Source organism: Osmia bicornis, chromosome 3, assembly GCF_907164935.1.
Source record: "Osmia bicornis bicornis chromosome 3, iOsmBic2.1, whole genome shotgun sequence".
In the NCBI taxonomy this organism is placed as follows: domain Eukaryota; kingdom Metazoa; phylum Arthropoda; class Insecta; order Hymenoptera; family Megachilidae; genus Osmia; species Osmia bicornis.
This window is the reverse complement of record NC_060218.1, coordinates 7,266,036-7,284,286: the sequence shown is the minus strand read 5'-3', so window position 1 is coordinate 7,284,286 and position 18,251 is coordinate 7,266,036. Positions and strand designations below refer to the sequence as shown.

General features: G+C 34.0%; 1 protein-coding gene across 1 annotated transcript; it reads left to right on the top strand.

The window, feature by feature from the left end:
* Window positions 1–388: 388 nt before the first annotated feature.
* LOC114871993 (cadherin-23) lies at window positions 389–17,850 on the top strand. The gene is made up of 25 exons (XM_029178672.2): window positions 389–909; window positions 7,071–7,377; window positions 8,303–8,454; window positions 9,230–9,610; window positions 9,770–9,899; window positions 10,099–10,466; window positions 10,609–10,747; window positions 11,050–11,305; window positions 11,482–11,756; window positions 11,843–12,168; window positions 12,244–12,555; window positions 12,776–13,049; window positions 13,153–13,453; window positions 13,564–13,759; window positions 13,824–13,981; window positions 14,264–14,445; window positions 14,526–14,749; window positions 14,830–15,018; window positions 15,115–15,408; window positions 15,514–15,753; window positions 15,848–16,033; window positions 16,116–16,252; window positions 16,401–16,792; window positions 17,046–17,310; window positions 17,396–17,850. The coding sequence occupies exons 2-25, from the start codon at window positions 7,176–7,178 to the stop codon at window positions 17,508–17,510; spliced, it is 5,694 nt and encodes a 1,897-aa protein (XP_029034505.2). The 5' UTR covers window positions 389–909; window positions 7,071–7,175; the 3' UTR covers window positions 17,511–17,850.
* Window positions 17,851–18,251: the final 401 nt, after the last annotated feature.

Below are 18,251 nucleotides of genomic sequence, written 5' to 3'. Positions count from 1 at the left end.
TGTCGTGAGCCCGTCTGAACAGGTGACCGACTCGATCACTCGATAAATCTCACGATCGCCGATCGATAAACGAGTATACCTTCGATCTTTGAATTAAAGGTATCTTCAACCAGTGGTTCACTGATAATTTTCAATATTTTTATCGAAGCTACAACTATTAAAATGATTTAAGTGTTTATTAAATTGAAAGAAAAAATGGAAAAAATAGAAAAAATGTATCTGTAACAAGTGGCCCAATAATAATTTTGATTATGCTTGTTATTTTTATCTACAAATGTTAAAGAGTAATAAATAATAAAGAATGGGTCTAACTATGAATAATTATTAATTTCTAAATGGTGTTAAGGAGAAGAGAAAATTTCAAATAAAATTGTTTATTTAATGGGTATATTTGTAGAAGCGTTTCCATTTGTTCGAGCTCTTCAATTTCTGACGCCTAAGGTAGGAGGGTGATGTACTGGCATAGGTAAACCGAGCTTATCGCCATAGGCGAACGTTCAGTATACCGCCGCGAGCTCACCTGTCCAGGTGAACACCCTGCTCCACGTTTTATCACCACACCGACACATCACACGTACCCTTAAAACGAGTCATTAGAAATAAAATCTTCCTCGTCCTTAACAAAACGTATTACAAAAACCATCTAACTTCATTCAAGATTGTTTCTTAAACAGTTACGAAAGTGAAATAACTTGTGTGCTTTAAATGAAGTGACGTATTGCTAGTGAAAGTTTAGAAAGAACAATTTATTACAGAGTGATTTCTGAGACGTGATTTTGTAACAAAAGAATTGGTTCAAATAAGACATCAGAGAGTGCAACGATTAGAAAAAATAATGTTTGTAAAAATACATGAAAATTGCAGAAGAATATGATGAAGTATTGCATCGTACAGAATTTTATGGGAACCGTGAGTATTATTTCTTCAAATCTCTGAAATTTTTGTATGCGTTATTTCATTGATATCGTAGAAATTTGCCGAAGTTCGTGATCATTGGAAAGTTTGACAGTAGTTTGAAATCGTGACAGCGACAGGTAACGTGCCTATCGTGAGCAACGATTCGACGAATCATATAAGTGCAGAATTTCATAAGTTTTCTGATGAGCAATTAAAACTCGACGCCTTAAATTACCCTTCGAAGTTTAATATGAGATTGAAGTTGTGGTTTGGATATTTTCAAAAGACGATTTTCTATTCTACAGTAAAATTAGAAAAAATTAATTACAGCATTTGATTGACGATATTTTGCAATTTAATCCTCCATGCAACCCTGTAACTTTAAAATGGCATAGCAAATTTCTATCCTAAATATAAGAAAAAGTTTTTTGTATTTTTTTAAATGTTTGAATATTGCAAAATGTGAACGTGGAAGAAGCATGGAGTACAACATTAAATCGTCATACCGATGCTGTAGAAATCGAACGTGATTACCAGTGTCCTCAATTTTTTTCATGATACCACCATTAACAATTAACGACTAATAATCGTGATGCAATCTGTAAGGATGGCACAGTAATCACTTTTCGCCTGTGCCACATAGCACAATGATATTGCGAAACTTCATTTCTCTCCTTCATTTATAACAGAAAATTATCTAGATGTCTTGTAATTATTTTTGCAAAGTGCTTCCTTCATACCTGCACTTCGTTCTCACGGAATGTATTAAAATTTTTATGTACTTTTTCTTTGATAATGATCTTATTGTTATAATGCAAAGTGTAGTATGAACTAAATGGCACAGAAGCAATGATGCAACTAGGATTTTTGTCTAAGATAGACTAATGATCGGTGGTTCTATTATTGCCAGGATTAATTAACCACTCATGACCCAAAATTAAATGTGTTATTTTTATACGAAGGATTTTCATATATGGCAAGAAAAATTTTTAAAGAAACAGTTTGGAATTTAAAATTATGGCTCTCTCCATGGTCCATGGTCCGAGGGCTAACAGAGAGTCCACTATAATGCAATTGAAATAAAAATAAGATAACAAAGTGGTATACAAGCATTTGTAATTATGTTCCATAAGAGTACTTTTGTACAATGTAGCTTATACAGTTAGCTTTTATGAATACACTAAACATCAGATTAATAGTGAGTTTACAGAAACTTATTTTGCATTCAAAAAGATTTGTTTCCGCTATTTCTAAAGGCACGCAAGAATTATTTAAATAATTTAGTTACGAATGTAAATAGTAAGAGTAGTTAAGATTATGTTTTTTAACAATTCTGTAATTTATGAAAAGGAAGAAGGAAATTGCTGTAAAAGATCTTTCATAAATTTTGATTTATATCATTGAATACACGAAGCAACGTAATTTTCTTCGCTAAGACAATTTAAATACTTTAAAAATTGCAAGGTTGTTCAACAGAATGTTAGCATTTTAAGCTCGTGAACATTTGAAAAAGTTTCAATTGCGTCAAATGGCGAGTAATTTGTCCAAGTGTTTCCTATTACTTGGATAACACAAATGTTTTCAAGTCTTTCCTTCGGGCAGTGTAACTATGTAAGGTGTAAGGAACAGGGAAGGCAACGATTCAGTAGAAGTTGTTTTCTACATACATTTCTTGTAAATTGCCATCGGCATTTAGAATCGAACGTGAGTTTCAATTTCTCAGTGTATACTAGTCGTTTTGCAAACTATCTGCATAAGTAGTCTTTTTAGTCGATAACCTGTCCCTTTAGGAAATGTAATACTATAGATGTAACCGAGATAATGTAACTGATACCTTCCATAATAAAGATACACATATACAAATGTTTTTGACAGCTTACATAAGTATTCCATACGAATACATTAACCCTTTCGCTGATGCTGTCCTCATATGACATACTACATAAATGGTTGCTACATCTAAATTCGGTAAATTTTACCATTTGTAAACGTTCTCCTCATATGATTACAACCATAGATATTTTTCTATTCTATTTGATATTTTATACGATTGAAAAATAATAATTTAATTCAAAGAACTGCTTAGCAAAGCCTCAATTTATTTTAAGAAAAAATAATTCGTGACCGAAAGGGTTAACGTATTATATTGAGGGTGCCTCATGACAAAATAAAAATATTCTTTTCATAAGCACCCTATGGAACACTCTTATTTTCATGGAAGTAAATATAAATTAATGTTTAATTTTATGTATCTATCATAATTAAGAAGCAAGCTGAAAATCATAGTGCATTGCAAGCACGATGGTAAAGGTTTTCCTAACTGTAAACCGTGATCAAAAATGAAAATTTCTGTTTCCCGGGACGAGTTGAAACAATTACCATCGTAAGTAGCAATTTAGCATCGGTGTATGTGCATTTCAATGGGGAACGATCGCGCAGGTATCGACGATGCGAGGAACACCGTCACGCAACTACATTGTATATGGGGTGGGCTGGGTAACAGACGGTTGCATGGGGTGTACCCCGTGCGGTGTTATCATTCGGAAGCATGCATGGCAGGTGTAGGAAATGACGTCACGCACCTCTAAGTATCCCCCATTTGAAACACGACCTTACTGTCTATTTTCGACGGACCACCATGCATAAAAACTTCCTCTGTTCTCTCACCAAGTGAAACAGACAAAGGATGTCCTTGCCTCGCGGGTTAACAACATGGTGTACCATTAATTACGAGCAATGTTTGTCTGGAAATTCAAATGGAAACATTCCTCGTTTCTTCATTTTCTTAAATGTAATTATTGTCTTTTAATAGACGTTAATTGCTTTCCTTAATTGCAAGCACAGTAATTAAGTTTCTAACAATGTTGAAGGTTTTGAATTTAAATTCTATTTTTGGATTGATTTAGTTTCATTATTATTACCATAAAATTTATATTCTTAGAGTTTTGAACTGTAGTCGATTTATTGTAATTTCAATTTTTACGATACTCTTTGGGTCCTTCGAAAAACAAGGAACCTTCAACATGGTCTCCTATTATTTAGCAGCTTTAAAAGTCAAGAGCGTGGCCGACACACTCTGTTAGCAAGAGGAACACTACACGGCATATATTCCCGAGTGTTCCTGAAGTGTCGAACCATCCGGGTGAAACACCTTCGCACGTGCATTCAAACCTGCAATTACCTTAATCGTTTGTTGCATCGTTCGAAAGCGCTTTGTCGTGTGTCCTATCAAGTAATAATTCCTTGCTATCTTGGATGATAAATAAAATAACCTTGGCACAGAATCCAGTCATTTGGTTCTAGTACCATAAAAAGTAAAAATGAAAATACACAACGGCTTCTCCACGATTAATTATTGCAAACGTCTAAATAATACACAATTATAAAAACACCAATTTTGTACGTCAAAAATAAATCATAATTCAGATGAAGAAAAGGGGTAGTATTATCACAACTTCTACGCTCCCTTTGATGTATTAATAATTATCACGCGATGTTAGCAAGAAAAAGTGGTCGAGTTACAAACTGTAATTTGAAAAAACACTTGGTCATCTCGGTCACGACTTCTTCCGTAATCTAGATGCTCTTCGAGACTGAATTAATGATGTTTCGTAATCTCGCTTAACTATCTGGTTTCCGGGCATCGGCCTTGCAGACCACTGACCACGGCCGGATGCTCTTGTCTACCAAAAGCGAACGAATAACCACCGTGTAGAAACCAGTGAACGAAGCTTTAATGAAGTCTGCTTGGTTCAACAACCGTCGAACACCTTTTGTTTCTATTCAATCTCCCATTGTACTCGATCTTTCCGATTGATATCGATCCGCGTTTATTGTTCAGGGATAAACTTCCCTTGGGATCGTACGTATCTAGTCTGATCCAAAAGCAATTAGACATTTTTCTCTGTTGCATTTTTTAAAAACTGAAATCATCTTCAAAGTATAGTAATCGCTCGATAATTTCTCGCCTTTGGTCCCCTGAAGGGGGTATTTCTAAGAAATAAAAAATTATCGAATTTTTCAAAATATTTTATGTTACTGAAAAATTGATGAATTTAGGAATGCTTAGAACTACCAGGGTTCAATGTAAAATAAAATAAATTTAAAAAATAAATAAATACAGAATGAAACATAAACTAGCATGTACAGTAATTCTTTATCTGAACAAAAATCAACGCATATTTTAATAAATTTTATAATTCAAAATAAGAAACTTGAAATAAATCATTTTGATCCCTTTGGTAGTTCTGGTGTTAAGCATCACCCAACTTCTTTTATTAAGGAGCACTTTTATTAAGTTATACACAAAATATGGTAGCATAGCATTGCTTATTATTTTCTTACTATTCATTTATTTCAAAATCCCTTTCTTGAAGTGCAAGTAATGTGTATTTCCTTTCATTTATCTTAACAGAAGATTTCATTAATTGAACTCCTCGTCTACTCATGTCAGTTAGTTATCAGTTTCAATCAAAATTTTTTCAACCGTGACATTCTGTTAATCTTACAATTACCCGATAAATCTTAAAGGAAGTTGTAAAAACGGTACAGCTGTGATTTATCAAAATAATTTGTATAATATTTATGTGTACCAAGGAAGCGTCTACAATGGATAGGTTCAGGAAGTCGTTTTAAATAAATAATCTGTTTCGTTGCGAAAGAACTATTGCGTATAAGAGATGTCGAAACGAAAGCTAAAGAAAGAAACAAGAAAACAAAAAAAATTCTGCTGATCTTTTTTTTAATATTTAGAAATTCAGATCAAATGATTCTTCAAATAAATTCAAACGATTGAAAGGAGAATAGAACAGATCATCCGTAACAGAGATTGAGATTTGAAAAAAGAAAAATAAGGCGTGTGATCTACATTATAAAGTATCTTCTCGGAAATTGATTTTGTTTTTCACCTCGCTATTACGGTTATGTGGTATAACATCGACATCGTGGGAAACGAACGGTGACTTCCGGTCAGCTTTCACTTTAATTTAATTGTCCTTCTGGTCGCTCCCGGCACTTGACAATCTTGACATTGAACAATTACTACTGCAGAAAATTCGTTTAAAAAACGAATGAAATAAAACTGAACAATGTATATAAAAAGACATATCAATGACTGCGCGAGTGTTAAGTGAAATTATTAACATAACTGTATTATATCATTGTAATAGTATAAACTTTACGCAAGGTAGAACGTTTTAATTACACTATAATGTGCTTGAGCAAATGATTCATAAATAAAGCATCGCGAAAGTAAACGAAGCGAGTTAATAACGGAATTGTTAAGTTATTTATACCTTGTTATCACTTTATCCCTAATGAATTAACATTATAAAAAATGTTTTATATATTATATATTTATTGCATTGAATAATACCAGTATAATCTATTACCGATACACTTTTTGAACATTGAATTATTATTTCAAATGAATGGATATTTTTTATATTTTCAAATAATAACATTAGAAATACCCGACTGAAATACGAATTTTCTTTTTTTAATTTCAAATCAAAACCACGATCTGCGAATAGAAGAGAAATTGTATATCAACAACTATGATTAAAACGCCTCCACGTTTCCCTGAGCAAACTCGAGAAAATCGTACTGATTCATGGACGAATTTTCACCGCAGCGGAGAAATCAGCTCTTTTACGACGAGAAAATCTATAACCTTTTTCTTTTCGTAATCGGTTTACTCGCGCTTTCCTTCTGGCCGAGTTACCTTTTTAGCAGGATGTACAAATACGCTTTACCTCGATTCTTCATCTTCTCCCGGCTCGTTTTCTCTGCACGGACAATTATAGCGTTCTCAGAGAGGACTTGTCTCAAACGTTGCACAGTTGGACTAATTAAGTAGAAGACACACGACGGGAACTCGTTTCAATTCCTCGAACACGGTCTCAACGAGTAAAATCACATGTTGACGAGTTATATGAGGGTGAAAGTGACAAGAGCTCGAAAGTAGCGCGTTGTGAACCGTGTTAATCGATTTAAATGCTGCAATTAAAAAAATCCTGCAAAAAGTATGATATATTCTTTTTTACGCTCTTTTCTTTTGATCTGTCGAAGAAATTCCATTATTTTGTGCCTTTAAAACCTAATTTTCCAATAGAAGAAGAATGTTTGCTTCATTATGCAACGTTAAAGAAATATTTTCTTTCTTTTTGTTCAAGGATCCATTACGTTATCGATGCAAGCATCGCAATTATCTACAGAACAGATACGCTGATCCGACGAAAGAAAGTAATCATGTCAATTAAGCAAATTTTGCCAGTAAGATGACCTCAACAAAGCCAATCACCACGTTTTCGTGGCTGTTACGCTCGTACAAGAGACGAAGATTTAAGCCCGAATGGCTCGTTTTTATATTCGCTTGCCTTTTGGCGAACTGCGATGCCAGGAACAATCCACCGCGTTTCCTTATCGATGGACAAACGGAAATCATTCTTAGGCTGAAGGAAGGTCCTGATACACCAGTTGGTAAGGACACGTTGAACCTTGTTTTTTATTTTAGAGCACACTTAAAAATATTTGTATAATAAGTGATTGAAAAATATGAATCCATACAACGCATAGAAACAACTAACGTGGAATAATTTGGAACGAGAAATTCATAAGAATTACATTATATTATTTTCTAAGATAAGATTCTTTCGTCTTAATAAACTTCCTATTGCTTTAATATTATGTAACGCGTCAAATTAGTGACAGACAGAATTAAATTTAAGAGATAATTGAAACGACTGAAAAATTAAAAGGTGTATTTTACGGTCAGCAAACTCTAGACTTAAGAATCCAGACTATAAATCTTTGATTTTATCATCATTAACGTTCTTAAATGGTTAGCATTGCTATATTTCGTCACAGCATCGGAACTTTAATGATACAATTAAATCAATAACTTATTAAATTAAAAAAAAATGAATTGAAGAATTTTTAATAATAATTGTATATTTCTTGTTAGTTATTTTTGGGAACCATTCGAAGCAAACGTATAAATAATACATGGGAAAGAACGATATACGTGGAATTTTATGGCTTCGCATATCATACTAATTATTTGTTCTCTTAATTAACCCTGTTGTTGATTATAGATCTTAATTGCCTTTTTCAGCATTCAATTCAATTATTTCTGCAGTACACTACGAGCAAGCTCATGTTTAATTGATTAATCAAATTTACAACTAATATGTTTCGCTTTCTATTATCCATCGCTTAGAATCCGTCATGTAGAAAATAAAAAAATAGTATTACCCTCTTTTGAATCGAATATTCTTTCGGTAACTGCACATCTGCGCTCACTGTCTACGGTGCAGTCATCATTTCTGCAAATTTGAACTAATTACCCCCTTTGTTCGCCGATGTACATTGTGTTGCGATTCGTGTCGACTGGTTTCTGTTGCAGGCAGTTTAATTTACAAGCTTCGCGGCGCCGATCCTGACGGTGACAGCCTGACGTTCGGTGTTAGAGATCAACCTGACAGCGACGTGATTCGGGTCGAGAATTTTAGTCCGAACCAGGCCAATATTTACCTGAACAAATTGCTGGACAGAGAGGTAATTCGTCCTCGGGACGGTCTATTTCGTCCCAATGATTCCATCCACTCGTCCACGATGCCGAGCGCACGAAATTGCCCTAAATATTTTGAAATTTCTCAATCCCTTTTAACAATCGAGGAAAAATAGAAGAAAGTTTCTATTATTAAAAATTATACACTTGAAAATAAATGAACAGTTGATATATTAAATAGCACACCTTAAACACTATGTTCACTTTGCTATAGAAAATAGCCTAGAAAATGTTTGTCTTTCTCTATATTATTACGGCGGCAAGAAGAGATCGTTTCTCGATGCATCTCGCACGAGTGATCTTTACTTTTTGAATATCTTTCACTTATAATATATCCGATCATTGTAACATCGAAGGCATTAAAGAGAAACTCGACTACGAGCAAAAGAAACTAATAATTTGTGATCTGAAATGGATCTCTTCGTGGAACTTGCTATTTTGTAATCATCGTTTCTCTTCAATTTGCGTGCGAACGAATTCCCTACTAAACAGCACGATATGTTTCGTGATTATTGGTTCGATGCTTCGTAATAGAAACTGAGATATCCATATAATAGAGCAAATGATGATGCTGTTCTATATGTTCTATAAGCAACAAAGTGGTCTGCTTGTAACATACCTTCTCTGACCGTTCTTAGAAAGGAGACTAGGAGTGCTACTTTTCAAAAATAGTAAAAATATCTCTTGTAAATTCCAGACCTAAGTGTAGAATTTAGAAAAATAAAAATTTTTCTGAAAATTACATTGCTGATATTTGTTCAGACAAGGGATGAATACGCGTTGGTTCTGACTCTGACGGACGGAAGACTCGGCGAAGGAAACTTCATCACGCAAAGCTTGCTATTGTTAGTGGAAGATGTTAACGACAACGTGCCAATTTTTCGACCGCATCCGACTTCCTTAACCGTGCGCGAGGATTCAGGACCGGGCATTTTAACGACAGTCGAAGCGACTGATGCGGACTTAGGAGCGCACGGACAAGTAGTTTATTACCTGCAAGAACTCGACGGAGATAACGACGTGTTCAGTGTCTCCACTGTCAATGGAAAAGGTGTCGTCCGTCTTGTTGGTCGTCTAGATTACGAAAAGAAGTATCTCTATCAACTGAGAATTTTGGCTATTGATCGAGCAATAAATGAAAAGGTTGGTTCGAACACGAGGGTGCAAGATAGAGCCCTCATAGTTTCATAGAAATTATCTTTACGACTAACTAATTTCTGTAAAATATTTGAAGGATATGTTTCATTGTTACTATCAATAAATTAGTATTTTTGTATTTATCTCGACTGTTCATTAATTCAGGTAAACACTGGAACAACTGCGATCCTCGTTAAAGTGCAAGATGTCGAAGACCAACCTCCAGAATTTATTACCATGACGCCTGTTGCCCGCATCAGTGAAAATGTTAGGATAGGCACGTCTGTTCTTCAAGGTTGGTCTACTTATAAAAGTATAAGTTTCATTAAACAGAGAAAAATATATTATAAAATGATCCAAAAAATTTATTATAAATAAATATCGCAATATAATTTTAAAATTTGATCTGAAATTTTTATCAGAGTCTTCAAATTTATTTTATAATAAAAGATCAGGATTATTTTATAATTAAAAATATTTGAAATATGTTATAGTGCGTGCTGTAGACGGTGACAAGGGGATAAACAATAAAGTGACTTACAGTATAACTCAGGGACCAAGGTATTTGTTCGACATAGACGCCACTTCCGGTTTGGTGTTCACCACGGCCCAACTCGACAGAGAGGCGGAGGAAAATGCGGACGGGACTTTTATTCTGGAAATTACAGTGAGGGAAGTGTCGAAAATCGTACCTGCACCGTCGGTTTCCACCGAAGTTACGATTATTCTTACGGACGTGAACGACGAAACGCCCAAGTTTCGAAGCACGCGATATCGCGCCGAGATCAATGAAAATGCGCCGTACAATACCCCTGTTAATTTCATCGGAGATGCGATACCGGAAGTCTACGATCATGACTTGGTGAGAAATGCAGAAGTTATTCAACTTCGTGGGATCATTGATAAACTCGCTCGTTTCTCTTTCTTGTAGTTCTCCACGTTTAAATAAATATACAGGCTGTCTCAAAAAAATTTTGTATAAAAAATGTTCTTTATTCTTTTAGGGAACAAATGGTACTTTTAGAATGTTTATTGAAGGCGACGATGGAATATTTGATGTTACACCATCGAGGGGGATTAATGAAGCTCCTTTTTTAATTCGTGTCAAAAATTCTAGCAAACTTGATTTTGAGGAAAGATCAGGTATGCAAATAAATCATTTAATATCTTACAGAGTTAGGCTTATTCGAAATAATTTTTTGACACAAATGTTAGCTAAATAAATAAGAAATAAATTATTTACTTATTCGAATAATTAAAATAATTAAAAACTCAATTGGTTATTTCAAAATAACAGGAAAAATCAAATTTTATTTTAAATAAATTTTCATTCAAAGAAACAATTGCTTATTAAAAATATGTATCAGAAGATTATTTGAAATAATGTTCAACTTTGGTATCTTTTATAATTTACATTTATTTAAAAGTGTATTTCATACTTCCAGAGGTGAATTTCACGTTAATTGCAAAAGAGGTAGTATCAGTGGCACCAAAACTCAGTAGAGTACCAGTAATAGTTTTTATAAAAGATCAAAACGATAATTATCCAGAGTTCACTGAAAACATTTACGAAGTATCGATACCGGAAAATTGTGCTGTTGGAACAACAGTGGCATGGGTTCAGGCTTTAGATGAAGATAGTGGTAATCTTGGTACACGTGGAATCCGATACACGAATCTTGGGGGCAGCATTGCACACGCGTAAGTTAAATAATATATGAGTAATTTAACACGTCATAATATAACAATAATAATAATTTCACGTTTCATGCAATTTTTATTTCACCCCTGCTTTATCAAAATTATGAATAGAGGAAAATCTCGTTATAGGAAGAATTATTTTCTATTTCTAATTTTATGTAATTTCTACGTTCTAGATTATCAATGGACCCTGTAACAGGTGTAATCACAGTTAAAGAACCTGGTCCAAGTTTCGATCGAGAGCTGGTATCCAGACATTACTTAACCGTCGAAGCAAGAGACGATCTTGGCAAAGGTAATCGTAACACGGTTCAACTAATAGTGAATATAAACGATGTGAACGACAACGCCCCTATATTTTTACAAAAGAAATACGAAGCAGTGTTGCTGGAAAACGAGGATCATTTCGAGTCACCATTAATCGTCGAAGCCTTTGACATTGATTTAAATGGTCTGTTAATTTCATTATTCAATTATTTCCTAAATGATCATATTTACAAGCTTAGTAATAATTAATTATAATCATCTTTTTAACAGGCACCAAGAACAGTGAAGTGGTGTATGGTTTGATATTAGGTGAACTTTCGAGGAATTTTAGTATCGACTCAAAACGAGGAATAATTAGCCCAATGACACCATTAGATTATGAAGCACTACCTATTAGTCAAGGGCACAAAGAAACATCCGTCCGTCAATTGAAATTAACAGTGAGAGCTAGGGATATGGGTACGCCAAGCTTGAGTTCAGACGCGCCATTAATTATTTATCTGAAGGATGTTAATGATAATCCACCCGCATTCGAAAGAACCTTGTACAAGAGAAGCATTCCTGAAGACTTACCCGGTGGAACGAGCGTAGTTCAAGTACGTCCTAATAAAAAAAGTATTACAAAATTTTGTATCAGAAAAATGAAATAAAAAATGAAATTTTTGTCGCAGGTTAGAGCTTGGGATAAAGACTTATCCTCGCCAAATAATAAAATAGTCTATCGAATTCAGAGCGGTGCAGGCGATAAATTCGTGATCAGCCCGGAGACAGGTGTGATTAGAGTCGCACCTGGCTCGAATTTAGATCCAGATCTCACATCGCCGAAAACTATTCGCTATAATTTAAACGTCCTTGCGATTGACAGTGGAACGGAAATACAGAGAACTGCGGAAGTTCTTGTTAATATTACCATTGTGGATGTTAATAATAAACCACCGGTTTTTATTGATCCTGGTACAGTTACCATCCGGGAAAATACGCAGGTATTTTCTTTATTTGAATATAGGAATTATTTAATTTTTAATTTTTATTTATAATAGGGATTGAACCCCTTGAATAAATTTAACCCCCCATAGCTTTTGTATTTCATACAAAAATAAATTGCCATGTTATTTATTCCAGATTGCATAGTGCAGTGTTCTTTCTGTAATTTTACTCGTCGAGAGTTTAAACCATAGTTTATTAATTTCCTTTTGTTATCAGGTTGGAGCTTATGTGCATCGCGTTGTCGCTAACGACCCCGACATAGCACCGGTTCTGCGTTATCGCATCGATCCAAATTCATCGGAGGCAAGAAACGAGGAAGGAACTTTGATTAAGATTCAAGAATATGATTACCTTTCCGCTTTAGAATTGAACGCTCTCGATGGTCTCCTTCGAGTAGTTAAACTAATAGACAGAGAAAGGGTGGAGACGATAAGACTAGGTTTGGTGGTTGAAGATTTAGCTGCGATTAAAGAAGTACAAACCGCATTCGGTTGGTATTTATTAAAAAGAATATAATAGAGGATTCGGTGCCTTTTTGTTTTAACTGAAAATTTATATTTGCCAAAAATTATAACATTTAATTATAATTTCAGCTACATTGAACATAATAATCGAAGATGAAAACGACAACAATCCAAGATTCCGGAGACCATTTTACAGACGATCAGTGACTGAGAATAGTAAAAATGGTGTCAACATTGTTAACATCGTAGCTGATGATGCTGATAAAAATCGTAGTATTACGTATTTATTGGAAAGTCCAAAAGAATTGGCAGATCTAGTGCACCTTGATTCCGAAACAGGAGAAATGGTCGTCGCGAATAAAATCGATAGAGAACAATATTCCTGGCTTAATCTAACAGTTAGAGCCACTGATTCAGGAATACCTCCAAGGTAAAATCACACATGAAACTTTATTATAAAACCTGTCAAAATAGCCATCTTTATATTTGGAGAACAAAAACTGCTATAAACAACAATATTATTATGTTTATAATTTTTAGATCAAGCTTATCAGAGGTGTACGTCCAGATATTAGATGAAAACGACAATAATCCATATTTTATAACTGATATCAGTAACTTAATGGTTATGGAGAACGCGAAAATTGGTACCGAGGTAGCTACTATTCAGGCTAATGATCCTGATAGCGGAGACTATGGAAAGATTACTTATTTATTGGATAGAATGTCATCTCAGGTGAGCAGGAATATTATTAATCATTCTTTGATACCTTATGCGTAAAAATAATTTGATGATGCAGGGAACGTTTGCCATTCATCCAGAAACTGGTGCTCTAACCGTAGCAGACTCCATTGATTGGGAGACTAAACAAAACTATGTTCTAGTCATAGAAGCTTGGGATAACTATCAGTTCGGTTACACGGCTGGTGAATCAAGAAACGCTTTTAAACAAATTCAGTAAGTTAAATTATTCTGAATATTGATAATTAATCTTTCGTGGACCAGGTGAATAAAAGTCGTTTCCTAAACCATGCGGGATTAATGTTAACTTGAATATTATTCGTGTTTCATCAATTTATAATATAAGATTCAAATAAATAAAAATTAATTTCTGTCAATTTCTAAAATATAGTAATTTTAAAACGACTGGAGTTAATTTAACGCATATGATTCGCGGAAGACTAAAGAATTCTACCTATATTTAAGAAAATTAATTTAAAAATGAAAATTTTTTTCAAGGGTTACAGTAATAGATGTTAATGATAATCCACCAAAAATGGACATTCCTTCAACATGCACCACCATATCAGAGTTCCACGATATCAAGGACCTAATTTACGCCATTAAAGTAAAGGATGCGGATGATCCAACCACCCCCAATGGTCGTGTGAGAATTAGAATTCTCTCTGGAAATGAATTAGGTTCGTTCAAATTTCATGTAATTAATTTTCATGCCCACTATGTATGTATATAAATTTAAATTTTTTGTTTTCTTGAATAGGTTTATTTATCTTAGAGCAAACAGACTATTGGAATGCAAATATAAAAGCGGCACATTCGCTTCGAGGAAAATTTGGCAATTATTCGTTGTACTTGGAAGCTCGAGATCTTGGAAGTCCTTCTAATAAAGACACATCGGTGTTAAACATTTGTGTTACCGATTACAACGATAATCCTCCGGTATTCATCAGTCCGCAACACAACACAACCATCCGCGTGCCAGAGGTAAATTTCTAATATTTTTGATTGCAAATATTTTTAATTTGTATTTGTGGCATATCGTGATACAATGTAAAAATTGACAGAACGTAACAGTTGGAACAGCAATTATCCAAATTGAAGCGGAAGATGCTGACACCGGACCAAACGGTGACGTTCATTATCGTCTGAAGCAAGATTTAGCTGGTCATTGGAGAACTTTTCATATCGACGACAAAACTGGAATTATTTCTCTGAAACTTCCATTGGATAGAGAAACTCAAAAATTATACGAGGTAATTTAATTGAAAGCATTAGGAAAATTACCGAATGTGTAATCATAATTATTATTACTTTATTACTATTACTAATAATTATTATTACTTACATAGATCAGAGTGGAAGCGTACGATCTAGGCACTCCAACTCCTCTCAGTTCGGATCTGGTTTTAATTATTTACGTTCGAAATATCAACGACTACGAACCTCAATTCTTAATAGACATTTTTAATATTAATTTTACGGAGGAACAGCCTCCTGGATCAGAGAAGATTTTACTTCCCGAAACTATCGACAGGGACGAAGTTGATGAACTCGACGATCCTCCTACCCAAGTTTGTTATTTTATAATCAGCGGAAACGAGGACGGTCTATTTACGCTAGACATCTTTAAACACGAATTAAGCGTAAGTTCTGATACTCTTTATGACAATTTTCTGATATTCTTTACACTTTCATTTCATTTTCCTTGTGTAACTTTTCTTAATTACATTTATAAATAATTATTTTAGGCCTCCACAACTTTGGACAGAGAGCAACAGGAACAACATTTGTTAATTATTAAGGCAACGGAAGATTGCAATACTATTCCGGCAAATGAAACCTTTTTCGATGAAACAAACGACACTACGTTAAAAGTAATTATCGACGTGACTGATATCAATGATAATCCACCAAAGTTTGTTAGTAAAATCTTCACAGGAGGAGTTACCACGGAAGCTGACTTTGGCAGCCAATTTATGCAAGTCAAGGTAAGATATTATTAACTGTGTGAATAATAATTCTTAACATTCCATTTAATAAAATTCAATTGAAATTTAATTGAAATTTAAATGATTGTTTCAGGCGATTGATTTAGATGCTGGTGATAATGCTGTAATTAATTATTACCAAGTAGGCAAGATGCATATGACTTTGACCGAAGGATTAGATGACATTGAATTACAACCTTTTCTCGTTAACGAACTCACAGGAGTTATTAGTTTAAATTTTGATCCTCAAAGAGGGATGAAAGGATATTTCGACTTTATGGTATGTCAAATCTATTTTATAACTTTTGTCTCTTTTTCAATTTTCACAACATTTGCATTTAATTAACTTTCCATTTGAATAGGTGATAGCTAATGATACAGATGGTTTACAAGACACTGCAAGAGTGTTTATTTATTTATTAAGAGAAGATCAAAGAGTTCGTTTTGTATTGCGACAGCATCCACCGGAAGTTCGGAATAGAATAGAAACGTTTAGACAGTAAGTTTAAGAAATTACTTATTTTGAATAGAAGACAGTAATCTTTTATAGTAAATTGAAGATTTTGTTAAACAGTTATTAAATATTAGATTTTCATTAGATTATAGAAAATGATCCATAAATATACAATATATTCAAAAAATTTTAGAACACTAGGAAACGTGACTGGAGCTATAGTGAATATCGACGAATATAAGATTCACGAGAACCATGATGGTTCTGTCGATCGAACGAAAACGGACTTGTACATGCACCTTGTAAATCGGCGCGACAATTCCATCCTCGAAGTATCCGAAGTACTAGAATTAGTGGACAGAAATATAGAAAAGCTCGATAGCCTGTTCAAAGAATTCAATGTTCTCGACACGCAACCAGCACAGTATCAGCCGATTGTTCAGTATGAGCAAGCAGGAACGACGTTTTGGCTTTTGACTTTGACCTTGTTTCTGGGAGCTTTGCTAATTTTGTGCATAGCCCTGTGCCTCTCGCAAAGGGCTTCATTCCGAAGGCAATTAAAAGCAGCTAATGCTTCACCGTTTGGTAATTATCAAAATTATACACATTATATATATTTGTTTGGCATTATTTCAAATAATCTTCTGACATAAATTTCGAATAGGACGAAGATATTCGAGAATAAGAAATAAATTTTTATCTTGAATAACAGAAAAAATCAAATTTTATTCCAAATAAAAGTCTTTAAATTGAAAATTATTCATTATTTTCAAATAATTTGGTTTTATTCGAGGTTTTTATTGAAAGATCTATAAAGAAAAATTATTTCTTAATTAAGGTACGTCAGATGCAGAATTTATCAGAGGACCCGGACGTGTTCCTAATACGAACAAGCATAGCGTCGAGGGTTCCAATCCCATATGGATGCACGCTTACGAAAACGAGTGGTTCAAAAGCGACGAATCCATTAGTCATACATCTGAGAGAGATTCTCTCGATGAAAATGCCCTAAACAACGAAGAGATGATGAACGAAGCTAACACAGACCAAAGAAACGAAGATAAACCGTACTATATTGAGCCAAGAACAACTTCCATCTCAAGGTAAATGGTGCTTAAGAACTTCATAATAAAATGTGATATAGTGAAACAGAAATTGAAATTTTCATATAAAACATTTTCATTTTAGCATGGAAAGCATAACAAACATTCCAAACGATTTTCATCGAAGTTCATCGATTTATAGAACACAAAACACAATCGTCAATCCTCTTGGCAAGAAAATCGAAACGACTGAACTGTAACTGAACAACGACGGTAACACTTCGAACAAATACAATTTAAATATTAATATTTATAGATTCATAAGGGAAGTGTAAATTTAGAGTTATTCGTGTACATAAATAGTCACACTTCGTACAAAGGATAGATTGTATTTAATATTTATTTTATAGTAATCTTAAATGTTACATCGAGAAAGTATGTACTTCATATTACCAAATTCTCTATTATTTCCGTTATATGTCATGTTTAAGGTAAGCACAAATAATTATCTGAACGAATGTCATTATTGAACATTCTTATCTTCATAGAAATTGAAGTTTATATTTTGTTCAATGTAAGTAAAAATAAATTTATGAATGATCTCTGCACACCAATTAACAAATATCATATTTACGTATTGTAGTACTATTTTTTGGATAGGATTGTTGTGTAAATAAATATGAAATTTCTTAACACATAAAATTTAGAATTAAATTTAATCCCTAACTTCTTCTTTTTCTGCTGACAGCAGGTCAGACAAAATCAGCACAAGACCGAAAAATATATTTTGAGAATTCGACCACTGCGCCATCTATACAAAAGCGGCGGAAACTACTCAATAAATTACCGACTGAACTTCAGACAGTTGGTAAGTTAACGAATAGTTTGCACCAGTATTATATAGATGGCGCAATGACCGATGGCTTGGGGTGTTAGAGACCCCGAAGCAGCAGCGATGCTCTTTGCATATCGACATTATAGCACCCGGGGTGTCAGAGACC